The following is a 24213-nucleotide window of genomic DNA, read 5'->3' on the forward strand; positions in this document are numbered from 1 at the left end:
GTCCGACCCGGACGCCGACGCTTTGCCGGCAAAACCGGGCCTGCTGCCTGCGGCGGCCATCGTGGCCGCGCCTGCGGCGCCCGATGCGCCGCAGACGCCGCTGGCCGGGCCGCCGGCCGAACCGGCGGTCGAGCCGCCGGCCGAATTGGCGACCGAACCGGCGCCTGCTGAGCCGTCGACGAAGCCGGCCGCCTCGCCGCCGCCTGATCCGACCGCGGTCGAGCCTGCGGTCGCGCAGCCGGCGCCGGCCACGCCAGCGACGCCGGCCGCTGCTGCCCGGCCGCCTTCGCGCACGGGCTCGCCGATCACGCCGGCCGCGGCGCGCACGCAGTCGCCTGCACGCGCTCATTCGCCTGGACGAATTCAGTCGCCGGCGCGCACACAATCGCCAGCGCGCACACAATCGCCCGCGCGTACGCAGTCTCCGGCTCGCCGGGCACTGTCTCCGGACCGCATGCCCCCCTCGGTGGGCGCCATGCCATGGGGATCCTTTCTCAAACGCGCCGTGTCTACGGTCGAACAGCATTTAGACAAAGTGCTCGACTCCGAGGCCATGGCCAACGCTGTCGAGACCACGCCGCCAACGGCCACGCCTGTGCCTGCGCCTGCGCCGCCGGCGCCTGCGCCTGCACCTGCGCCGGCGTCCACCGGCCGCATGTCCATGCAGGAACGGCTGGCCATGGCCATGAAAGCAAAACAGGCCAAACAGGCCAACGCCGAGCGTGGCCGACCCAAGGAGACGGCCAGAGAGACCAAAGAGTCCGAGAAGGCTGGCGAGGACGTCGTGAGGGTTCCCGAGGCCGCCGCAGAGGCCGCTGCCGAGCCCGCAGTCGAGACAGAAGAGGCCGAGACCTCCGAGGCCGCCGACACGGTCGCGGCCGGCGAGGCCCCGGCGACTCCGGAACCGCCCAGGCGGGCTGCGGCCGTCCCCGAGGCCGTGAGCAGCCCCGAGCCTGCGTGCCAGCCTGTGCCCGAGCCGATCGAAGCGGCCGCCAGGCCAGACGAAGCGTCTGCGCCTGCGGCCACGCCGGCGGCCACGCCGGCGGCCACGCCGGCGGCCACGCCTGCGGCCACACCCACACCCGCCCCCGCCGCCACGCCCACTCCCGACCCCGCCGCCGACGCGGGCGACATCTCCACCGCCTCGGCCGCGTCGCTCTCCGCCCTCCAGGCCGAGCTCGACGCCAAGCAAAACGAGCTCCACGACTCGCTCGACCGCGTCAACATCCTCGAGGAAAAGGTCCGGTACCTGACCAACCAGATGCTCGACTACACGTCCAAAAAGGCTGCCGCGGCCGTCCCCATCGACAAGCGCATCGCCGAGCGCGACGAGAAGATCGCGCTGCTCATGCAGGAGGGCGAGGCCCTGTCCAAGCAGGACCTCCGCAACCGGACAATCATCAAACGCGCCCGTCTCAACGAGCGCGAGCACGAAAAGCTCCTGCAGGAGGCCGCCAAGGCCCAGGCCCGCGCCGAGCGCGACGCCGCCGAGGCCCGCGACAAGCTGCGTCGCGCCAACGAGATCGAGCGCAAGCAGTCGGACCGCATCAAGACGCTGGCCCGGTCCGAGACCCAGACCGAGGGCCTCCGGCGCGAGCGCGACGCCCTCAAGAAGCAGGTCGACGCGCTGCAGGAGCAGGTCGAGAACGCCATGGCCGCGGCCGACCAGGCCGCGCGCAAGTCGCAGGCCGACGCGCTCGAGCGCGAGCGCCAGCACACGCAGGAGCTCGAGCACGAGCTCGAGCGCGTCAGGGTCGAGGCCACGCTCGAGCGCGAGAAGTTCGGCCACGAGCGCATCGCGCTGACGGCCCGCATCGACCGCGAGGCCCAGCGCGCGGCCGCGCGCGAGGCCGAGCTGCGCGAGGAGCTGGCCACGGTCGAGCGCAAGCTCGAGCTGCTGCGCACCCAGTCCGAGGAGCTGTCGGTGGGCGCGTCGGGCGACACGCACGCCAAGATGCTGCGCCAGATCGAGACGCTGCAGAGCCAGTACGCGGTCGCGATCGAGAACTGGCAGGGCATCGAGGCGTCGCACCTGACGCGCATCACGGCGCTCGAGGCCGAGGTCGAGGACGTCCAGCGGCGCGAGGTCGCGTGCCGCAAGCGCCTGCACGACGAGAGCGCGCGCGCGGCCGCGCTGGCCACCGAGCACGAGGCGGCCACGTCGCGGGCCAACGACCTCGAGTCGGCGCTGCTGACGGCGCAGGACCAGGCCGCGTCGCTCAAGCAGCGGCTGGAGGACGAGCGCGCGGCCGCGGCCGCGGCCGCGGCCGCCGCCGACAAGGACAAGACCGACGTCGAGCAGCGCCTCGCCCAGGAGAAGCTCCGCGCGGACGAGATCCTGGCCCAGTTCCGTCCCGGCTCGGCCTCGCCCGCCCCCGGCATGCCCATGCTGCCCCGGCGCGTCAACTCGTCCAGCTCGGCCAACATGCTCGCCAACGTCTCGCCCTACCCCAGCGAGCTCTTCAAGGGCAGCCACCAGCGCGTGCCGTCCAGCGGCGAGCTCTCCGGCATGGCCGGCGACGGCACGCACACGCCCAGCTCGGTGCCTACGCAGTACCGGCGCGCGTCGCGGTCGCGGCAGCCGTCCACGCCGTCGCTGTCGACGCACTTCTCGCTGCCGTTCGCCATCCCCGGCCTCTCGTCGCTCGGCCACGGCTCCGGCGCGGCCTCGCCCGTGCTCGCCCGCGCCGACGACATGGAGCACTCGCTCTCGTTCGCGTCGCTGCCGCCGCTGTCGCGGCGCAACACCGGCCCGGCCGGGTCCGAGAACGCGTCCATGTCCGGCGCCGAGGACATGTCGGACTTTGCGTCTACGGCCACCGCGCAGGGCGCGCTCACGTCGTCCGAGCGCATGAGCTCGGTCATCCGGCGCATCGGCTCCGAGCTCGCGTCCGCCAAGGAGGAGATCACGGTGCTCTCGCGCGACCGCGACCAGGCCCGCGACGAGCTCGTCGAGCTCATGCGCGAGCTCAAGACGAAGCGCGACGTGGAGGCGCGCTGCGCGGACCTCGAGCGCGAGCTCGACGAGATGCGCGCGCGCGAGGCCACCACGCTCGAGCTGCTCGGCGAGAAGACCGAGCAGGTCGAGGAGCTGCGCGACGACGTCAACGACATGAAGACCATGTACCGCCAGCAGATCCAGGAGCTGGTCGAGCGGATCAACACGGCCGAGGCGTCGCGCGCGGCCTGAGCCATAGCATATCTAGCATCTTTTGTCATCGCGCACGCCGGCTGGCCGGCGGCCAGAGGGGCCAGAGCGCGGGCCGGGTTAGTCGGGCGGGCCAGACGCGCCGCACGGCTGTGATCCGATGTGAGCCGCTCCGGACCCGCGGACACGGTCCGGACCGTGCGCGGGTCCGGACCTGCGCCCGTTACCCGCCCTGCTTCCCCGCGCCGCCCGCCAATCACAGCCGCCCCATTCCCGCTGACCGCGTGCGGCTCGTTCGAGTAAGCGCGTCCTCGCAAACTCCGCCGTCATGCCCCGTACGGTCGATCCACGTCCGCTGACAGTAGCCCGACGCTTGCTGCCGCGCTACGGGGCGGACCCAGCGCTAGCCACGCCTTGGCGGTGTCCGCCGCCGCGCCAGCACAGGGAATGGCCGCCCCGGTGATCCTAGCACCCGCCGAGCAATATCGCTCCGCGGCCAAGCACGTACGGGCCCGCAGCTAGGGCTCGCGACAGCCGCCGCCGTGAACCTTGTCGGCCGGCCGCGTAGACAGGCGCGCTGGACGGCGCCGGATCGGATCGGCGGTGGGCGCCGGCCGGCGGGCGACGCGCCGCCGCCTCAGGACGGCCGCCGCCGCGGCCGGCTACGACACGCCGGGCGCCGCTGGCGCCGCCCGGCCGGTAACCGGCCGCCGTGCGCCACGGGTGGGGCTGGCGCGAGGCGCGGGCCTCCGCGGCCGTCGCTGACCGCGCGCCCGCCGCAACGGCCAGTCCAGCCCACGCGGTCTGGAGCGGCCGCTGCACCGCTGACAGTGCCGCTGCACGCCGCTGTGGCCTGCCGCAGCCGGCGGCGAGCAGCGTGCAGCGCGCTACCCGCGGCAACGCAAGCGGAGCGGCGCGTGCGGCTCGGCAGCAGCCGACTAACGGCAACGGCGTCGCCACCAGGCTCCGCCGCCGCCGCCGGCGCCAGCGGCGGCTACGGCGCGGCCGGCGCGGCCAGCGCGCCGGGCCGGACGGGGCTAGCCCGCCCGTGGTGATGAGAAATAGGCCGGCCGTGAGTGGTCCACGTCCGCCGAAGGCTCGAGAACAAGCGATGCATTACGCCGCCGACGCGGCCGTCGGTTACAGCAGCTACAGTTCGATCGCGTCGCGCTTGGCAGCGTCCACGATCCACTGCTTGACCTTGTCGTCCGCGGCCACGTCCAGGAAGCCGTGGCCGTCCGGATCGAGCCGGTGCGGGTCGGCGCCCGCGGCCAGCAGCGCCAGCGCGGCGTCGCCGTGGCCCTCGGCCGCCGCGTGGAACAGCGGCGTCCAGCCGGACGCGTCCGACGTGTTGAGCGGACTTTGGTGGCGCACCAGCAGCGTGATCAGCGGCACCGATCCGATCGCCGCCGCCCGGTGCAGCGGCGTCTGGCGCTGCCGGTCGCGCACGCGCGCCGCGGCCGGATATGCCGCCAGCAGCCGCTCCGCCACCGGCAGCCGCGCGCGCGACACGGCGTAGTGGAGCGGCGTCTGCCCCGCCGCGGTCTGGGCCGCCAGATCGGGTCCGTACGGCAGCAGCAGGTCCAGCACCGTGGCGGACCCAATCGACGCGGCAATGTGTGCCAGCGTCCAGCCTGCCGTTAGCCCGCACCCCCGTGCCGCGCCCACGTACCGGCCTCGTCCGTGTCGTCGATGCCGATCCGCACGAGCTTGCCGTCGTCGCTGGCCGCCGTCAGCAGCTGCTGGACGATGTCCGCGCGGTCAGACGACACGGCCCAGAAAATCGGCGTCCGCCCGTCGTGATCCTTCTTCGACGCGGCTGCCGGGTCCGCCTTGAGCAGCGCGCGCACGCGCAGCTCGGATCCGTCGCGCGCGGCCGTGTGGAGTGGAAACTGGTCGTCCTCCATGGTGGCGGCCGTGCGCAGCGCGGCACCGCGACTTGCGCGCCGCACAGTGCCCTAACCCAGGTCCGCCAGTCCGCGAGGTCAGGACCTGGCTGGGCGTGTTCCACATCTCTAAGCGAGGCTTACCTAAGCCCACGGGCTCAGCGGCGGCACCAGACAGGCCGTTCGTGAACGGCCGGGTAAGTCGCTGACTCGTCCCGCGCCCGCTGCTGTGCGGCCGCGTGCGTAAGGAAGTGGGTACCCAGCACGGCGCGGCCCGGTCTAGACCGCGCTCGCTGGGAGGCCGCAGCGCGCGGGCACCCTGCCATCCCCGAACGGGACCGCCCTACCGACGCTTTGGGCAGTAGCTGGGACAAAGACCTAAACTCCGCCAATCAGAGGTCTCACAATTGTGCTGACCTCCTCGACCGGCTGTCAGGGACGCTACTGCGAGATGGGCGCCGCTAGCCTGGTTACAGGGTTGTTATAAGACATTCCCGCTAGACCGGGTTTGTTTGTGTGCTCCGCGAATGGCCTAGCTTTTGACTCGCTCTAAAATCCGCCATCTCAATCCGCTTATCGCCTCTGTCGCGAATTCCGTGCTCTGGACGAGCTTTGTGCCATCTCAGATTTGTATTTATTCCGCGAGTCCGCACCCCTGGCCGTCTAGACCATTCTACGCACTGCCTCTCAACCTTGCACCTGCTCGAGCATAGCCTACCGGTCCCAGACGACGTTGAACTCCGTCGCATATATCTAAGCTCCCGTCCGTCTGCTAGCATCACACACACACACACACCCGCTCCAATGGCTACCCTCGTCAGATGCGCCATGGGCTACAAGCCCACCGGCCCCAAGGTCGCCGCCTCCTCGCCCGAGCCCACCGAGGCCGGTGTCCTCCCCGTGTACGAGAACGAGCCTGCCGGCGAGCGCCGGCCGCTGCTTGGCGACGAGGCCTACTCGTACCAGGCCTCGGAGACCTCGGGCTCCGAGACCATCGCGCCCTCGGCCTCCTCGGGCGCGCTCTCGTTCTTCAACAACCCGCGTGTCATCTCCGACGCCGTCATCGGCCTCTCCGACGGCCTGACCGTGCCCTTTGCCCTCACCGCCGGCCTCTCGTCTCTCGGCAACACCAAGGTCGTCATCACCGGCGGCATTGCTGAGCTGGTCTCGGGCGCCATCTCCATGGGTCTCGGTGGCTACCTCGGCGCCAAGTCCGAGAGCGACTGCTACAAGTCCGCGCTCGAGCGCGAGCAGAAGCTGCTCGAGAACTCCCGCGGCATGTCCGAGGAGGCCGTCGTCGAGGCTCTGACCGAGTTCGGCTTCGCCCCCTCGACCCTCAACGCCATCCTCGGCGACCTCGAGAAGAACCCGGAGGAGATGGTCACGTTCATGATGAAGTTCGTTCGCGGAATGGAGGAGCCCCCGATCGGCCGCGAGTTCACGTCCGCAGCCACCATCGGCCTGGCTTACTTCTTCGGCGGCTTCGTCCCCCTCTTCCCCTACTTCTTCGTCCACACTGTCCAGCTCGGTCTCATGCTCTCGGTCATCCTCATGATCATCACGCTCATGATCTTCGGTATCGTCAAGACTATCCTCACCGGAAACAACAGCAAGTGGCAGGCGCTCTTCGGCGGTATCCAGATGGTTATCACCGGCTGCGTCGCCGCCGGCGCTGCCTGGGGCATGGTCCGGCTCATTGACTCGCACTAGGCCGGGTCCCATCTGCGGGCGCGCTGCGCACGCCCGCTTGGCATGCTTTTGTTTTTGGTTTCAAGTTGCATCATCATCTCCCGGCTCGGCCGGTGTCCATCTTTTCGCACTGTTCCTGCTATCTCTGGGTTTCTTTCATCTTCACATTTGCTTGACGTGGTTCTTACGATCCGTTTGTTTACTTCCGCGCCGAGTGGTTGCACGCGTTTCATTGTTTCGGTTTGCACCGGGGTTGTTTTCTCTTAATTTCACGGCAAATTTGGTTGTCATCGCGCGACGTCTTGGGGATATCTTTCGGCCTGTTCACTTTCTATCTATCGCGCCCACATGGCAGCCTACGCGCTCAGCGCCTACTCCGCAGCTTGGCTGCTCAAATCTCCTGTACATATCTCGCGTCCGTCTAGTTATCGATCAATAACACTATAGATATCATACAAGCTACCGTGCCCCCCTCCCAGCCTACAATTGGCTCTTTCCGGCGAACGCCTCCGCCTGGTACCCGTAACAGCCTAGCCCGCCGTTGCCCGCGGCCACGCGGATCCTGCCGGCCGTGCTTCGCGTGCGCGGCGAGTGGCCGTGGCTGTGCCGCCGTGCGTCACCGACGCGCCCGCGCGCGCCCGCCTTGCCTGGGTGGTCGCCGGCCGCCTTCACCAGTCTGGCAGGTGGTACCCTTGTGCCCCGCCTGCACTGCCTGTCTCGGTCGCCGTCCATCGCGCTAGCCGCAACCGGCTGCATGATGCAACCCGGTTTGGCCGTAACCGCCTCCGGCAGCTGCGGCTGCCAGCCAGACCGAGTCTCAGTCAGACGCAAAGCCACCGGGCCCGGCCTATGGCTGCGTCTTCCCCGGACGGCTGACAAAGTCCGCGGTCGAGGTGCTTCGACCGACTCAGCCACATGCAGCCCTGACAGATACTGCGTCGCGGGCCCTGCGCCACGGGGGCGTGCGCGCCTCCGCGCCCTGGACCCGGGTCCGGACCCAGGTCCGGGTCCATTTGTGATCCATTTGTCACGTGTCTCGCGTCATCGCGCCCCCTCTCACGTAACCACCCAGGTTCTCGTTCTCCGCTGGGGCCACCGGCCGCGCCCAGCTCGAGCCGCACAACGTCTGGACCCCGTCACATGCCGCGCGCACGCGAGGCCCCGCCATAGTCACGCCCACGCCGCCGGATCCGCGTCACCACTGATCCCCCGTACTGGCTCGTCCACTGGCACGCCAGCACGCAATCACAGCCGCCTAGGGCCTTCGTTCCCTTGCCTGGGAGCGCTGGCCCGCACGCCCGCGCCGCCCTTGTCAGCCAATCGGCCGCGGATGTCCGCCAACGCCTGTGGGGCCGGCCGCCTGGCGCCGTATGGTGCCGCCTGGCGCCGCCGGGCGCCCTCCGCTGCCGCGGGCGCTCTAGTGTCCACGCCTGGCTTGGCCAGCCATCGTTCGCTCGCTCGCTCAGAACGGTGTGGGCCCGCGCTCAGAATTGCACTGGTCTTGTCGACATTCGGCAGCGGCCTCCGGCATTGGCTTAGTAAAAATTCCGGCCTGTCGCCTGCGACCGATTCCGTAGCCTTGCCTTCCTGATACGGCTGCCGAGTACGCCCGCAGCCGCGCCAGGACGCGCCAGCCAGGCCCACCAATCGGCGGCCTTGCCGGGCCTGCTTGTGCGATAGCAGCGGTTTTAGCAATCGGCGGCCGCTTGAGGGCTGCGGCCGCCGGGCCATTTCCGATCGCCGACGCCGACGGCTCGGGGAGAAAGGGGCCGGCCGCTACGTGACCGCGGAAGGCTAGCTGCCGGCGGCCGTCAGCCGACCACGCCAGATGGCGGGGATTGGGTGTGCGGTCAACAGTGGCGTTGCCAGGGGAACTGCAAGCAGGCGTTGCCAGGGGAACGGAGTATGCGGGCCGTTGCCAGGGCGACTGCAGTGGCCGGCATGCACAAGCGTTGCCAGGACAACGCCGGCGCGTTGCCCCGACGACTACGCGGCAAGACTGAGCCGCACTCCATGCGGCTCGCGCCAAAGCCGGCCGCAAGGCCTAACCCACCACAGTCGCCGCCGTGGCTCACCCACCAAACAGCCCCGCCGGCGGGTCCCTCGGGCGTAGTTGCCTTGGCAGCATCCAAGTGCTCGCAGCGCTCAACCGTCCGGTGTCGCCGCCGCAGGCAGTAAAAGGCCGCGGCGGCGGCCCCGGTCCTGCGAGCCGGCCGCGGCGTTGCCTGGCCAGCGCGCCCGCGCGCGTCACAGCCAAGGACGCGTTGCCCAGGCAACTCGCCGTGCGGCCGCGCCCAACCCGGCTAGCGCGCAGTGGTGCGGCTGAGCCCTTGCAGTTACCCGGCGCCAGCGTACGACATCCTGCGCGCCGCTGCAGCGGCCGCGCGCCCGTCGGCGCAGGTCGTCACAGCCTGCGCCGTCGTCCGGGCAACCGCGGCGTACGCGGGCGTTGCCGCGGCAACCGCGGGCTTGTCCGTGCGTTGCCGCGGCAACGCCGGCCGTCGCCGGACGCCACATGCCGTTGCCGCGGCAACAGTAGCTCTCGTGACCGCGCAGCCGCGCAAGCAGCACGTCACGTGCCCGCGACCGCAGCACAACCTCACCGCCGGCAACCTATCGCCCATTATCGCGTACCTCTGTCGCTTACCTTCCCCCGTCGCAGGACTCCGCATCCGCCGCCAGGCATCCAGGTGTGTGCCGGCCTCCGGCAGCGCCGCGCTTCGCGGCCGCCGCCAGGTGTGGTGGGGCGAGCCCCCGCCGCGCCGCGGCGCTCCCGTGCAGATTTGCTGACCGCAGACCCTTCACGCCGCCCACGCACCGCCGCCGTCGTCTGACCAGATCGACACGATGAACAACTTCAACGTCAACTCGCTCAACATGGACAGCGTCAACCAGTCGCTCCGCGGCATCAGTGCGTCGTTCCAGCCGTTCGCCAAGCGCACCGGCCGCCTTATCCAGGAGAAGCTGGGCAACGCGGACGAGATTGTAGGTGTCGCGTGCCGCGCCGGGCCGCCCGCGCGCAATTGACAGCCGCTGACCGCCAGACCGAGCTCCCGCAGGAGTACGTCGACCTCGAGAAGCGCGTGGACGCGCTCAAGACCATCCACCTCAAGATGCTCTCGGTCACGTCGCAGTACGCCAACGAGGGCTACGACTACCCGCCCAACCTGCGCGAGTCGTTCGCGGACCTGTCGCGCAACGTGACCGAGCGCGTGCAGTCGCTGTCGCAGGCGCAGTCGGCGTCCGAGGCGCAGGCCGCGCTCACGCGCGCGTTCAGCAAGAGCGCGCCCAAGACGTTCAACCACGCCATCAGCCGCGCCGCGCTCGCGTCCGCGCACCAGCTCGACATCTCGGACCCGCTCGGCATCGCGCTCGAGAAGTACGCGCTCGCGCAGGAGAAGGTCGGCGAGGCGCGCCTGGCCCAGGACGCGCTCATCTCGTCGCGGTTCAACGCGGCGCTGAGCACGACGCTGTCGACGTCGCTCAAGTTCGCCGACAAGGCCCGCCGCAACGTCAACAACGCCCGGCTGACGCTCGACGCCGCCAAGACCGCGGCCAAGACCGCCCGGCCCGAGAAGCAGGACGCCGCCCGCGTCGAGGTCGAGCAGGCCGAGGACGAGTTCGTGGCCGCCACCGAGGAGGCCGTCAGCGTCATGAAGAACGTGCTCGACACGCCCCAGACCCTGCGCAACCTGGCCGACCTGATCGCCGCCCAGCTCGCGTTCCACCGCACCGCGCTCGAGCTGCTGTCCGAGCTCGCGCCCGAGGTCGACCAGCTCCAGGTCGAGCAGGACGCCAAGTTCCGTGAGGACGCGGCCTAAACACTTTTTGACCCCCGCCGGCGCCCGGCGCCCGGCGCCCGGCGCCCGGCGCCCGCCCACGACCGCAGACCGTGCTTTTTGTTTGTTTATCCGGCCGGCGCTGGCCGCTTACGCCAGCGCCCCGCCGCGCCGTCTACACGCCCGTAAATCTGCAACTTTTGTAGCCGTTTAGAATACATGAACCAAAATGTGAGGCCCGCCCCGGGCGCTCTTTTGCGCTACTCGTCGCCGTCGCTGCTGTCGCCGTCGCTGCTGGCGAAGAAGGCCTGTGTGTCGGCCACCTTCCACTCGCCGGTCACGTCCCACCGGCTGCCGGGCGCGTTCTGGCTGACGTACTTGACGAACTTGAGCACGCCGGGGTCGCGCAGCACGAGCGTGAGCACGTTCCAGCTGGCCTGGCACGTCAGCAGCACCGAGCTGTCCTCTTCCTCGTCGGACGAGTCGGCGTCGTCCGACGACTCGTCCTCGACAAAGTCGTCGTCGTCGTCGTCATCGTCGTCGTCGTCGTCGTCGGCGTCGGGCGCGTCGTCGGCGTCCGCCGCGTCCGCCGCGTCCGTCTCGCCATTGCCGCCCTCGCCCCAGCCCGCAATCGCCTCGGCCATCAGCTCCTTCTCGCTGCGGAGGTTGCTCAGCTCCTTGCGCCGCCGCGCCTTCGACCCCGACAGGTACACCGCCGGGTCGTTCTCGGCGTCGCTGTCCGGCGCCGCGCTCGAGCCCTCACCGCCCTTGGTGTGCACCGCCGCCGCCACGTTGCCGACCTTGTCGTCGCCGTTCATGCACAGCTCGTACCCGCCCTTGTCGCCGGTCGCCCACGCGTCGTTGTCCGACGGCGTCACGCTCAGCGTCGCCTCCAGCACGTTCGTGTCGCGGTACGTCGCCAGCGTGTAGTCCAGGCCCGGCCGGAACCGCCGGGCCAGCACGCGCTCGTGCGTCGGCACCAGCGACGTCAGCAGCTGCACAAACGCGCGGAACTGCGCCGACGCAAACAGGTCGGCCAGCTCCTGCGTCGGCGACGCCGCCTCGGCCGCCTGCGGCTGCTGGTACAGGTACCGGTGCTTGTGCGCCGGCTGCGAGATGCGCCAGCCGGGCTCGGCCGCGACCTCGGCCGGCGTGAACGGCACCTTGGCGCCGTCCGCGGCCTCGACGTACGCCCGCAGGCGCCCGGCAAACTCGTCGTTCAGGAAGCCGGGCACCTGCACGACCGAGTTCTCCAGGAAGCTCTCGCTCAGCGCGCCGAACGCCGCCGGCTCCAGCACCGCCGCCGACAGGTACCGGCCCAGGTAGGCCTTGTCCAGCATCGGGTTCCGCAGCTCCGGCACCGGCGCCAGGTCCGGCGACGGCTCCTCGGCCACCGCCGGCGGCTCCGGCCCGTCGCCGCCGTCGCGCTTGCTCAGCTGCTGCAGCGAGCTGTCCCGGTTGAGCTGCTCCTGCTGGCCCTCGACGTAGCCGGGCTCGCCCTTCTGCGGGATGTGGAACCAGCCCGAGATCGCCAGCCGCGGCTTGTCCACGAGCACCTCCTCGACGTCGTGGAACGAGTAGCCCGGCTCGACCACGAAGAACGCCAGCTGGTTCCACTTGGGCGGGATCACCTTGTCCCAGCACGGCTCGGGCGTGTTCTTCTCCTGCACGCGGTACAGCCGCAGCGCGCCGCCCCACGCGGGGTCCCAGCCCTCGTCCGGCTCGGGCAGGTACAGGATGTACGACACCCGCCGCGACCCGATCACGTCGTCGTGCGTGAGCAGGTGCGACCCGTTCACGTAGCAGTTGATGCTCATGTCCTGCTTCGTCCCCGACAGCTCGCCGCAGCCGCAGATCTCGGACAGGAAGTTGCGGAAGACCTTGGAGTAGAGCGCGTTGCGGAGCTGGAACAGCGACCCGAGCCGCTCCAGCTCGCGCGCGCCCAGCCCGGACAGGTTGGCCAGGTCCCCGGTCTGGTGGATCTTGTAGATGTCCGTCTCCTTCGGCGTGAAGTGCAGCTGCTCGACGATCTCGCGCCGCACGCTCCGCAGCAATTCGTCGTTGATCAGCTCGTCGATGATGCAGTGCTTGTACGGCGCCGACTCGGTGTACTGCTTGTGCAGCGCTGCCCGCCGCTCCGGCGTGATCAGCCCGTCCGCGAAGCTCTCGACGATGTCGTGCCCGCGCTCGCGGCGCTTGGACATCAGCTTGCTCGACACGCTGCGCTTGGACAGGTGCGTGTCCACCGACGACGGCGTGCCCGAGCGCTTGCGCTTGGCCTCTGCGCCTGTTTCTGCCATGTCCGGCTTGCCGGCCGGTGCCGCGTGCGCCTCCGTCATCGCTGCTGGTCGCTCAGGCCTGCTGTCAGCGCTGGCCGCCGATCCACTCACTGTCTGGGTCGCTCGTCTGGACGCACTGGCTGGCTGTGCGTTCTGCCGCCGGAAGAATTGCGGGTGTGTCGTCAAAAATTTGCGTTGTATTTTGATGCGGTCGCTCATGGCGACGCGGCTCGGGATCACGCCAGGCAATTTGTGCCGGGACGGGCGGCGCGAGCGCCACGGCGGGCGGGCGTCCGCGCCGGCCGGCGGCGCGACGCGGCGGCAATTGCGCGGGCCGCGCCGCATGCCGTGCGGCTTGCCCGCACGGCCGCGTCTTCCGTGCGACCTCGCGAGCCGCACGCTGTGCGGCGGGCGGAGCGGCGCCTGCGCCGCACGCCGTGCGGCGCACCGCGCACTGAGCCGCACAGCGTGCGGCGCATCCGCCTGCTGCGGCGCGCTCACGTGCCCGGATCGCCGCGGCGGCGGAGGACGGCCGCCCTGGGCGAGCCGCACGCTGTGCGGCGCGGACTCTGCGTGCGACGCTGTCAGCCGCACGCTGTGCGGCGCGGACTCTGCGGCGCCACGCGCTCAGCCGCACATTGTGCGGCGCGACTGTGCGGCGCGACGCGCTCAGCCGCACACTGTGCGGCGCGACTGTGCGGCGCGACGCGGCCGCTCGCCAGGCGACATACGGCGGCATACGGCGGCGGCGACTGGCCCGCAGAGCACCGCCCTACGCGCCTGGCCCGCACAGCACCGCCCTGCGCGCCTGGCCAGCGCAGCACCGCCCTACGCGTCTGGCTGGCCTTCCGCGGCCCGTCGCTGCGCAGCGGTCCGAGCCGCACGCCGTGCGGCGCGCCCCGCGCCCGCACCTCTCCGCCCGCTACTCTGCTAAACAAAAGTTCGGCTAAGCGTACATGTCTATGGCCTCGCGCGTCACGTTGACCGTGGTGCTGACCACCCAGATGGCCACAGACACCATCCCCAGTCGCCGCGTCATGCGCCAGCCGCTCCACGGCACGCACACCAGGAACAGCACCAGGTTCGCCAGCAGCGCCGCGCCCGAGATCACCAGCGACGGCGAGATCGTGATCGAGTAGCCGGCGTCGCCGTTGCGGCCCGCCGGGATCGTCGCCAGCCCCGAGATGCCGATGCCCAGCAGAATGTTGAGCATCGGGCCGCCAAAGCAGGCCGAGATGGCCATCATCGGGTAGCCCATCTTGGCCACGGTCACGTTGGACACAAAGTCGCCCAGCGAGTTGCCGAGCGCAAACACGGTCAGCCCCAGAATGGCCTCGGAGATGTCGAAGATGACGCCCACGGCCTTCATGACGCCCACAACCTCGTCGGCCAGGAACGAGATCCACACCATGCTCACCAGGAAGCCGATGCAGCACAGCACGGCCGGCAGGAACCGCGGCGGCTCGTCCGCGCGCGTGTAGAACGTGATGATGCCCACCAGGGCCAGGCCGGCCACGGTCACGTACAGCGTCTCGAGGCCGAGCAGGCTCTTGTCCGGCAGGCTGAAGTTCTTGCTCAGCAGAATGGCGACCGGCGCAATCACGCACTGCGCGGCCACCAGCCGGCGGTTCCAGCCGCGGAACACCATCTCGGACTCGGCCGGCGGCGCGTCGCCCGGGCTGGCCGGCTCCGGCTGCTCGTCGCCGGCCAGGGTCGCGTCGACCTCGATCACCGGCACGGTCAGCGTCAGCAGCAGCACGCTCGGCACCGCCACGACCGAGATGAACTTGTTGAGCGCGGTCTTGTCGCCGAGATCCACCAGCGTCGGAAACAGCGTCTTGTAGAGGTCGTCCGAGACGGCCACGCCGCAGATGTACTGCGGCGGCGGCTCCTCGGACGACGTGCGCGAGTCGACGCGGTCGAGCAGCCGCTCGCGGTCCGACCCGGCGCTCTCGGGCTCGTCCAGCATCAGGTCCTCGTCCGCGATCCGGCCGCCGTAGTCGCCGGTGAACGGCTTGGCGTGCGGGCTCGGCGGCAGCTGCAGCAGGTCGCTGCAGGCCTCGAGGTCGTCCACGCGCTGCCGCCCCGCGTGGAACAGCTCGTTGTGCTGGGCCGCGTGCGGCTGAAACACTAGGAACCGGTCGTGCGGCGACGGCGACCGCGACGGCGACAGCGACCGCATCGAGTGCGGCGAGCGCTGCCGGCTGCTGGCGCGCGTCGACGACGACGTCGCGCTCATCGCGCTCGCCGTGAACGCCGCCCGCTCGGCCGACGACGACCGCAGCAGGCTCAGGTCGGGCCGCCGCGGCATCGGGCTGGCCTGCTCGGGCGTGTCCGTGTCCGACACGAGCAGCCGCGGCACCGGCGCGCCGGCCGTCCGCAGGATCGTGTTCTCGACGAACGACGACGACGACGGCGAGACCAGGACCGGGCCGGCCCCGCTCATGTTGGTCTGCACGCGGATGTCGGGCCGCGAGCCGCGCCGCACCGGCGAGCCCGGCCGGTCGTCCGCCACCGCCACCGCCGGCACCGCGTCCCGCCCGGCCTCGTCCGCCGCGCTGCGGCCCCGCCGGGGGCTCGGCGCCGCCACCAGGTCCGGCATCTCGTGGTCCAGCCGCCGCGACCGCTGCCGCACGTGCCGGCTCTTCTTGGGCGGGCTCTGGCTCGCCCGGCCCGGCCGCGCCGGCGACTGCTCGCCGCTGCCGGCCTCCGACCCGGCCCGGGCCCGCCGCCCGCGCTCGACCGCCGACCGCAGCTCCAGCGCGCCGAACAGCGACGGCCGGATCGGCGTCGAGCCCAGCGTCGGCGACTGCGACGACTCGCCCGTCGCCGGCGCCTTGTGCAGCCGCATCGTCTGCGTCAGCTCGCCGTAGCTCTCGCCGCCCGTCAGCGACCGCGTGCGCGCCCGGCCCGCCGGCCGCGACCGCTCGTCGAGCACCGCGGTCGGCCGCGCGTCCAGGGCCGGCGGCGCCGACCCGACGGTCGCCGTCGTCGCCGGCGCCGGCACCGCCAGTCCGACCGCGCGCGGCGCCGTCGGCGCCCGCGCGGCCGCCAGCGCGTAGTGCTCCTCCAGCCGCAGCTGCTGGATGCGCTGGTACTTGGCGATCTCCGCGTTGCGGCGCGTGACCGTCCACCAATGCCATGCCACCACAAAGAGCACGTACGCCACGTAGAACGCGATCATCGCCGCCGCCTCCCAGCGCACGATCTGGCCGTCCTCAAGCACGTACATGGTGAAGGCTATCGCCAGCGTGAAGAAGCACAGGTCGCGCATAAACACGCGCCACGCGACCGTGAACGGGCAGATGATCGCCATCGAGCCCGACACGACCGACGTGATGAACGAGGCCGCGCCCACCAGCTCGCCCACCGCCAGCGAGCCCGAGCCGACCTTCATGGCCGAGTACGTGCTGAAGACGTCGGGCGAGCCGTTGCCGAGCGCCAGGAACGTGACGCCGGCCTGCCGTCAGCGCCGTCGCGCGCGCACCTACCAAGCTCTCGGACATGCCCAGCATGGTCGCGATCGTGTTCAGGTTCGGGCACAGAAAGTCGCTGGCCGAGATGCCGATCGTCGTGAACACGACGACCACGCACAGCCCCTGCCGTCAGCGCCGCCGCGCAGCCGCTTACCAGGATCGCCAGCGCCGCCGGCTTGACCTCGCTCAGTGTGCAGTAGTAGATCTCGAGGTAGTTCACCAGGCTGATGTGCTCGCGGCCGCAGTACTCGCGCACAAACGCGCACTGGTCCAGCGCGCTCGCCACGTCGGTGCACTGCGTCAGCCCGCCCGCCCGCCGCCGTACCTGCAGCGGCTCCAGGCCGCTCGCCTGCACGCCGCGCCGCGCCATCTCCGCGGCGCCGCCGCCGCGGGCCGCCAGCACGGCGCCCACGACGGCCAGCGCCAGCACGCCGCGCGCCGCGCCGCGCACGGCGCCCGTCCGCAGTGCCATCCGTCTCGGGCGTTCGTCAAACAGTGTGTCGCTCGCCTGCGCGCGCTCGGCGTCCCTGCCGGGCCCTTGCGCCGCTCTTATATGCCCCGCCGGCCGGCCCGCGCGCGCGGCCGAATCCGGCAAGGCCCGCTGGTCTGCGCCGCGCCGGGCTATGTTGGTCCTCGTGTGTGGCCCGCGCCTCGCGAGGCCCGCGCTAGTCGTATCTGGAAGAGCTCTTGGCTCGTCGGTTGGGTTGCGGTGGCGGTCGGTCGGGATGGTCGACAAAGAGTCATGACGTAATTACCCGGCCGCATCTTATCTTATCGCGCCGCATCTCGTGCGGCGCGCCGCGCCGCGCGCGCTGCGGCGCGCCGCCCGCGTTGCCGTGGCAACCCGCGTCAACAAAACCCGCGCCGCGTCGCTCCCTCCCCAACCATGCCGCGTCAGACCCGCACGGCCATGGCCTCGCCCGGCTACTCGCCCAGCCCGAAGAAGTCCGCGCGGCTGCGCCAGAACAAGCCCGCCCGCCCGCCGCCGTCCGCGCTCGCGTTCGCCACGGCCGCGCTCAACGACGACGCGTCCGAGAAGGAGGCCCGCTCGTCCAAGCGCCGCTCCGCGCTGCACGAGCTCAACAAGAACATCATCGCGTCCGCGTCGTCCACGCCCCGCGGCCGCTCCGCGACCGACGAGCTCGATGCCGACTCGCTCGAGCTGTCCAGCCGGAGCGCCGGCCGCGTGCCGATCCTGGCCAACTTCGAGGAGTGGATGAAGATGGCCACCGACAACGTACGTGCTCCGCGGGCCCGCTGACGCCAGAAAATCAACGCCAACAACTCGTGGAACTTCGCGCTGATCGACTACTTCCACGACATGTCGCTGCTCAAGGACGGCGACGGGATCAACTTCCAGAAGGCGTCGTGCACGCTGGACGGCTGCGTCAAGATCTACTCGTCGCGCATCGACTCGGTGGCCACCGAGACCGGCAACCTCCTGAGCGGCCTGGCGGAGAGCAACAAGAAGCCGCAGGCCGCGGCCGCCGCGGACGGCTCCGACACGGACGAGGACGACGACGACGCCCAAAAGAAGAAGCCCAAGCGGCGCGTGCGCTCCGAGGCCACGCTGGCGAAGGACTTTGCGGCGATCCAGATCAAGAAGCTGGACCTCGAGTTCGCCGTGGACCCGCTGTTCAAGAAGACGTCGGCCGACTTTGACGAGGGCGGCGCGCGCGGCCTGCTGCTCAACCACCTCCACGTCAAGGAGACCGGCCAGATCGTGTTCGACACGAGCGAAAAGGCCGACAGCGCCGACACGGCCGACGACGACGGCCGCGTGCGCACGCGCGAGGTCGACCTGTCGTCGCTGCGAGGTACGACCCGGGCCGGGCCCACTGACCCCAGAATGCTTCCTGGCCAACCTGCTGCCCGGGCTGGACGACAAGTTCATTAGCCCGTCGCTGAAGGGCTTCAACCTGCTGTCGAGCGAGCCCAACTCGACGCTCGAGCTGCCGTTCCTGCACTCGGCCGCCCACAGCGCCGACAACTCGTTCGCGCACGAGCAGTCGGTCGTGATGGACGACGCGCCCGCCGACGTCGAGCACTTTGCGCCCCCGGACGAGTTTGCGCCGCCGCTCGACGACGACGACGACTGCGGCGTCGGCGGCTTCGGTGCCGACGACGCCACCGACGCGACCATCCGCGTCAAGGAGGAGTTCGGCAACGGCGGCGACGCGTGGATCTCGGCCCGGCCGGATGCCGCCGCCGCGCCTGCCGCCGACGACACGGTCGCCGACGACGAGCCTGCCGACGACCCGGCCGAGTACGCGCTCGAGCCCGCCGTCGCCAAGCCGCCCGACTCGGCCGAGTCGGTCTTTGCGTACTTTGACGAGTCTCTCAAGAGGAACTGGGCCGGGCCCCAGCACTGGAAGATCGAGCGCATCAAGAAGGACACCAAGCTCGCCGAGCCCGAGCTCGACCGCGCCGCGCCGCCCAAGGAGAAGAAGGCCGCGCTCGTCATCAACTTCCTCGACCCCGACGACGACGTCGACGAGGACGTCCTCTTCGACGCCGGCACCACCTCGGCCAACACGCTCATGCCCAAGTCGCAGTGGCACTCCAAGACGCGCAACCTCCTGCCCGACGACAAGCAGTTCAGCTCGCGCCAGCTGCTCCGGCTCTTCCTCAAGCCGCGCGCCAAGTTCGCCGGCTTCGCCGCGTCCGGCGCCGGCGTCATCCACGGCGCCCGCGACGTCCGCGACGACGCCCGCGACCCCGACATGGACGAGCACTACTGGGCCGAGCGGTACCGCCAGGAGCCCGCGGCCGAGCCCGCCGGCAACTACGACGCCAACTTCTTCGACGACAACGGCGCCGACGACGGCCCCGGCTTCTTCGCCGACGACGACGGCGACGCCTTCGAGGACGCCCACGCCGATCTCCCCGCCAGCCAGGTCCCTGAGGGCGGCATCATGTCGGCCATCTTCGGCAAGGACGGCGACTCGCAGCAGCTGCTCTCGTCGCTGCGCACGCGCTCCGGCACCGACTACGTCAACTACGCCCGCGTCGCCAAGCGCGTCGACGTCAAGAAGCTCAAGGACAACATCTGGGACAAGCTCGAGTACCACGACGACGCCAAGGACGCCACCGCCATGGACATCAGCGTCCGCGACGCGTCCCCGCCCGCCGACGACGAGCCCAAGCTGTTCTCGGACGTCGTCAGCAACCTCAAGGACGCGTACGCGCCCCAGGCCCTCGCCAGCATCTCCACCAGCTTCTGCTTCATCTGCCTGCTCCACCTCGCCAACGAGAAGGGCCTCAACATCGAAAACAACCCCGACCTGACCGACCTCGTCATCCGCCGGGACCACACCGCCGTCATCGACCAGTACTAGCGGCCTGTACTTTTAGCCTGTAGTTTTACCCGCGGCCTGCTGCGCGGTCTGGTTGGATAATGTGCTACGTAATCTGTCTTTTTGTCGTATTTATTAGTTGCTGTCGTGACCTACGGAGAACCGGAAATATACACTGTGACTGTTTCGAGGCTCGCGGGCCTCCGTCTACACCCGGCGGGTCTGCTTGGCGCGCTTGCGGCGGAGCTCCTTCTCGCGCTCGCGCTGCTGCACCTTGCGCTGCTCTTCCGCGCTCAGGCCCTTGACCAGCTCTTCGTCGCGCTCCTTCTTGTCCTTGGCCTTCTGCTTGGCGACCTCCTCCGCGCGCTCCTCGTCGATCACCTTCTGCAGCTTCTTCTGCTCCTTGTCGCGCGTGCCCGCGAGCTTGCGCAGCACCTCGGGGCGCCAGTGCGCCTTGGCCACGGCCACGTCCACGAGCCCGATCACGGCCTCGAGCAGCGCCGCCGACGCGGCCTCCTGCTCGGGCGTGCCCGCCACCTTCATCGACACCAGCACGCGCTTGTTCACGTCGAAGCCCGACATGTCCGTCGGCCGCTCGGCCGGCAGGTCGCTCAGCACGACGTAGTCCACCAGGTCCTTGGCGCCCTCGATCGCCGCCAGGAACTCCTTGGTGAAGAACGTCTCGGTGACCTCGTTGGCCTCCGACATCACCGTGAACGACACCGGCAGCTTGGGGTGGTCCGACGTCCGCGTCAGCGACAGGTCGTAGCTGTCCTCGCGGACCTTCTTCATCTTGTCCTTGTGCACCACGGCGAACACAAAGCCGTCGTACTTGGTGTTGCCCTCGTCGCTCGGCCGGATGAAGTACTCGACCTTGTCGTGCGGCGTCTCGTAGCCGAACACGAACGAGAACACGTAGTCCAGGAAGAACATGAAGCCGTCGTGGCGCGTCATCAGCGTCAGCTTGCCGTGCACGTACGCCACGTTCAGCCGGCCCGTCGCGTACGTCACAAACTCCGTCGACGTCACCTTCTTGATCAGCTTGGACACCGACACGCCCGCGCTCTCGCTGGTCGCCACGTCCGTGCCCTCAAAGCCGACCTGGAAGAACTGCTTCTTCAGCGTCTCGGCCGTGCTCGTAATCCACGCCGTGGCCTTCTTCTTGTTGAAGTACGTCCCGATCGTGTACAGCCCGACGTACACCAGGATGATCGCCGCGAACGACAGGTCCGCCTTCCAGTTGTACAGCGAAACACGCGACCAGACTGACATCTCCGCAAACTCCTGCTGCGTCACGTTCTTCTTCAGAGCACCACTGTCCGTCAGCACCGCCCGGGCCATCCATCCCCGCCGTCCCGCGCTCACTCACCCGCCCATGAACCGCACAAACTTGGCGGGCTCCGCGGCCGGCGCGGCCGCCTCCTCCGGCGGTCGGTACGCCTTAAAGTCCTCCTCGGCCAGCGCCGACGTCGCCATCACCGCCAGTCCAAGGGCGAACACGCCGACCTTGTTCATCGTCGACGACACCATTGTACAAATTCCAGATGAGATGACCTCCACACGACGGACCCGATGCTGGTTTGCAATTGAGCGTCAAGTCTTCTAGAATATTAAGATAGTCGGCCGAGCTTTGAGGTGGGTGGTGCTAGTTCCCCATCCGGGTGTGTCATCCCGAGGAGGACTGTCAGACGGCGGGTGACACTGTGGTCCTGGCCTATGCGCGGTCACGTGCTGCCATGCTTCTATGTACATCACTCGAACCCGTCGTCGTCGTCGTCCGATATTATCTCCAGCGGCTTCTTGGCCTGTGCAGCTCGCGGTGCCCGCTGCGAGCTCGGCGATCCGCCAAACAGCTGCGACTGCTGCGCCGGCCGTGCCCGCGTGCGCGCAGACGGCGACGCTGCTGGGACGGCTGCCCGACGCGACCGCGCCGGCTTTTCGACCGCCGTCGTCGACGGCAGCGTGCGCCGGCCAGATGCCGTGGTCTTAGCCTTCGGTGCCGCTTTGGGCGCTTTTGACGCGCTGGCCTTGGCTCTCGACGTAGTTCGCGGCGGCGGCGGCGGTGTGTCTTCGATCTGCTCTGGAGTCGGCTCCCGGGACTCTTCCGGATCTGCCGCAGGCTTGCGGGCCGTTGACCTAGCCGTCCGTCTCGTCGGTGCCGAGCTGCAGTCAGCACGGTTGCGTAGAAACTTACTATGTGGTACTGGGGGCGTCGCTGCTGTCTTCGAGAATCTCTTCTTCGTCGTCGTCTCCAAAATCCATCTCTATGTCATCGGCCGAGTCTTCGTCGCTGGCCGGCACCTCGACCTGCTTCTTTTTGCTGCGCGTAGCTTTTGTCTTGGGCGCTGCCTTGGGCGCCGCTTTTCCGCGGGCCACCTTCTTGGGCACTGCAGCGGCCTCCGTCCGTGACTCGGGCCTAGCCCTCTTCTTGCTGGCTGGCGCTTCCTCGTCCTCGTCTTGGCTCGCCGGGTCCTCGCCAAGCGTGAGCAAATTCTGCATCTGCACGTCCAGAGAGTCGTCTACGAACCTGGTCTCAGCGCGGCCTGACCACAACTTACGTCTTGATCGCGTAGCGGTCGTCCTTGTCGACGTATTGGCTGATAGCATCATTCAGGCCCGCCTCGGCCAGCACGTCCAGCTTCTGGTTTTTGAGAAACTCCTCCACCAGGGACTGCACCCGCAAGTTTTCCAGATCTTCAGGACCGGACGGTGCACGCACGTTGTCCTTCGTCCCGGCGCGTTCTGTTTGTCAGACATGCCAGCTAATTTCTTACTTGCAACCGTTCCCGACTTGCGCTTGTAGAACTGCACAACGTCGTTCACGTTCGCCACCTTGCCGACAAACCGGTTCGAAAACCGCCGCGGGTTCTCAACCTCGTAGCCGCCGGAATACTCGACTCGGAGACGTACCAGTGGCAGCGGCACGTCTTCGTCCGCAACCGCGCGTTTGCCCCCGTTCGCCTCTTTCCAATTTGCCCTGGCCTCATCTATCAGCAGCTCTACCTGCTCCATGAGCCACCGAAGCACATGGCTCTTGTTTTTGGCGCTCGGCTTGATCGAGCAGTCCTCCGCCAGGACAACCTCCTTCATCACGAACGGCCGTACTGTCTTGAGCTTGATCTTCTCGATCTGGAAGTCTTGTCCCGTGATCGATAGCAGACCGACGAACTTTTCGACGGCCTCTCCCTCGCACAGACTTGTCGCTACCGAGCTTCCAGGCTGAATAACGCTGAACTCTCGCTCGGCGTTCATCTGGGGGTCCATCAGACACTCGTGCTCGTGCCCCCAGATCACGAGATCGAGGAACGAAGGAAGAAACTCCTCGGGAAGGTAGTTGGTGTTGGTGTGTGCATGGCTGTCGTCAGCTTGACCGCAACCGCGCTTACTGATTCTGGTGGACCGCCATCAGATTAAACCATTCGTCCGTCGAACTGAACTGTTCTCGTGCCGGACGCAGAAACTTGACGTTGTGGTCCCGAAATGTCCGGTGGAGCCGCTCGTCACGAACATTCGACATGCCGTACAAGGCCAGCTTGGTGTAGCCCTTGCGGAAAAGCAGCGGAGCCACCGTGATGTTGTCGTTCTCTGCCACTCGGCCAAAATGATTTATCAGCCCTGTCGCGGCCAGAACATCCAGCGGGGCCAAAAACGCATCCTAGAGTCAGCAGGTCTCGGTGGTAAACGTACACCACTTGCGTCGTCGTGGTTGCCGCTGATAGACATGACGGGAATGGCCACATTGATATCCGGGTCTTCGTAGTTCAGGTTCTCGGTCCTGGCGATTAGCGGCGTCGCTACGCGTCTCACCATCCGCTCAGAGCAATTTTGGGATCGCTCAGCAGTTCCAGCTCGCACGGCTTGTCTCCATAGCAAGTTGTTCGCAGTGACTTAGCCACTTGGTACATGGCTTTCCTCGACGGCTTGTTTTCATGAAAGAGGTCGCCAGCGAGCAGCACCATATCAACCTGGGCATCAGCAAATGGAAGAGACATCCGCAGTACCTCTTTATCTTTAGCTATTGTCATGACCTCGTCAAATGTCTTCCACGAGTCGTCGCCCCGGATCGGATCCCGCTCGTTGTAGCCGACATGGTTGTCTGAAGACAGCAGGATGCGAATTGTGTTCGGGCCTGCAATCGTCAGAGGATTTCCAGCATTTGCGACACGAAATCTTTTCTTACCACTGCTGGTATTTGCTATCCGCGGCATGTTTGTTCGCGGTTGGATTCAAGTTGTCGACGCCCGATGTCTTCCAAACTTTCTCAGTCGCGACGTAGATGAAGCTTAAACACCCAACACGCGCTCCCAACCACGCTCGCGTCCAGACAAAGTTCGAGGGCAGATGGGAGCGTCAGTCAATGCCGGCCGTCAGCTCTCATTTTTTTTCTTCTGAAACCGTGTAGCCGATTCCAGATGTGGCAGGCTCGGAGGACCTGGATGCACACGATCTAGATATGCCAAAGGACAGCCACATTCAACAAATGGGAGTTTGGCCGAGTGGTCTAAGGCGCCCGCTTCAGGTTTATGCTTGAATTGCTGGTCTCGCAAGAGGCGTGAGTTCGAACCTCACAGCTCTCATTTTTTTTTGCAGCCGATGCAAATGATCACTTGCCTCGCTTGGTTACAGGTCAGCAAGCAGCCGAGAGCTCGCTGGTCGTGAC

General features: G+C 68.4%; 9 protein-coding genes and 1 non-coding gene across 10 annotated transcripts; 5 read left to right on the forward strand and 5 right to left on the reverse strand.

Annotated features, from left to right (window-relative positions):
- Positions 1-553: 553 nt before the first annotated feature.
- On the forward strand, positions 554-3190 carry V1510DRAFT_403375 (TATA element modulatory factor 1 TATA binding-domain-containing protein; the record flags this gene model as incomplete). Its single annotated transcript, XM_066932167.1, has 1 exon — positions 554-3190. One exon carries the CDS (start codon positions 554-556, stop codon positions 3188-3190), a length of 2637 nt encoding a protein of 878 aa, XP_066788819.1.
- A 1013-nt stretch (positions 3191-4203) lies between these two features.
- On the reverse strand, positions 4204-5122 carry V1510DRAFT_417626 (ankyrin repeat-containing domain protein). The gene is made up of 2 exons (XM_066933981.1): positions 4821-5122; positions 4204-4782 (listed from the first exon to the last, which is right to left on the reverse strand). Exons 1-2 carry the CDS (start codon positions 5053-5055, stop codon positions 4298-4300), a joined length of 720 nt encoding a protein of 239 aa, XP_066788820.1. The 5' UTR covers positions 5056-5122; the 3' UTR covers positions 4204-4297.
- A 716-nt stretch (positions 5123-5838) lies between these two features.
- V1510DRAFT_365796 (VIT family-domain-containing protein) lies at positions 5839-6744 on the forward strand (the record flags this gene model as incomplete). The annotated part of the gene is made up of 1 exon (XM_066931240.1): positions 5839-6744. The coding sequence occupies one exon, from the start codon at positions 5839-5841 to the stop codon at positions 6742-6744; it is 906 nt and encodes a 301-aa protein (XP_066788821.1).
- A 2591-nt stretch (positions 6745-9335) lies between these two features.
- Positions 9336-10765, forward strand: V1510DRAFT_417630 (BAR domain-containing family protein). Its single transcript, XM_066933982.1, has 3 exons — positions 9336-9413; positions 9520-9708; positions 9768-10765. The coding sequence occupies exons 2-3, from the start codon at positions 9571-9573 to the stop codon at positions 10542-10544; spliced, it is 915 nt and encodes a 304-aa protein (XP_066788822.1). The 5' UTR covers positions 9336-9413; positions 9520-9570; the 3' UTR covers positions 10545-10765.
- V1510DRAFT_365569 (Oxoglutarate and iron-dependent oxygenase degradation C-term-domain-containing protein) lies at positions 10763-12706 on the reverse strand (the record flags this gene model as incomplete). Its single annotated transcript, XM_066931232.1, has 1 exon — positions 10763-12706. The coding sequence occupies one exon, from the start codon at positions 12704-12706 to the stop codon at positions 10763-10765; it is 1944 nt and encodes a 647-aa protein (XP_066788823.1).
- A 946-nt stretch (positions 12707-13652) lies between these two features.
- V1510DRAFT_435210 (Sodium/calcium exchanger protein-domain-containing protein) lies at positions 13653-16588 on the reverse strand (the record flags this gene model as incomplete). Its single annotated transcript, XM_066935544.1, has 3 exons — positions 13653-16241; positions 16273-16380; positions 16412-16588. Coding segments are annotated over 3 exons (2799 nt in total), but the record flags the coding sequence as incomplete, so codon positions are not given.
- Positions 16589-17147: 559 nt separating this feature from the next.
- Positions 17148-19740, forward strand: V1510DRAFT_417636 (condensin complex subunit 2/barren). Its single transcript, XM_066933983.1, has 3 exons — positions 17148-17494; positions 17525-18074; positions 18106-19740. The coding sequence occupies exons 1-3, from the start codon at positions 17168-17170 to the stop codon at positions 19593-19595; spliced, it is 2367 nt and encodes a 788-aa protein (XP_066788825.1). The 5' UTR covers positions 17148-17167; the 3' UTR covers positions 19596-19740.
- Positions 19674-21173, reverse strand: V1510DRAFT_417639 (uncharacterized protein). Its single transcript, XM_066933984.1, has one exon. It carries the CDS (start codon positions 20892-20894, stop codon positions 19761-19763), a length of 1134 nt encoding a protein of 377 aa, XP_066788826.1. The 5' UTR covers positions 20895-21173; the 3' UTR covers positions 19674-19760.
- On the reverse strand, positions 21174-24091 carry V1510DRAFT_395060 (Mre11 DNA-binding presumed domain-containing protein). The gene is made up of 9 exons (XM_066931860.1): positions 23734-24091; positions 23555-23682; positions 23361-23518; positions 23241-23328; positions 22940-23208; positions 22328-22908; positions 22112-22295; positions 21748-22080; positions 21174-21716 (listed from the first exon to the last, which is right to left on the reverse strand). Exons 1-9 carry the CDS (start codon positions 23759-23761, stop codon positions 21305-21307), a joined length of 2181 nt encoding a protein of 726 aa, XP_066788827.1. The 5' UTR covers positions 23762-24091; the 3' UTR covers positions 21174-21304.
- On the forward strand, positions 24036-24130 carry V1510DRAFT_t144. The gene has a single exon. It is a non-coding gene; the product is annotated as a tRNA-Leu (tRNA).
- The last annotated feature ends 83 nt before the right edge of the window (positions 24131-24213 follow it).

This window comes from Dipodascopsis tothii, assembly GCF_038497935.1.
Source record: "Dipodascopsis tothii strain CBS 759.85 unplaced genomic scaffold V1510scaffold_16, whole genome shotgun sequence".
In the NCBI taxonomy this organism is placed as follows: Eukaryota; Fungi; Ascomycota; class Lipomycetes; order Lipomycetales; family Lipomycetaceae; genus Neoaidaea; species Neoaidaea tothii.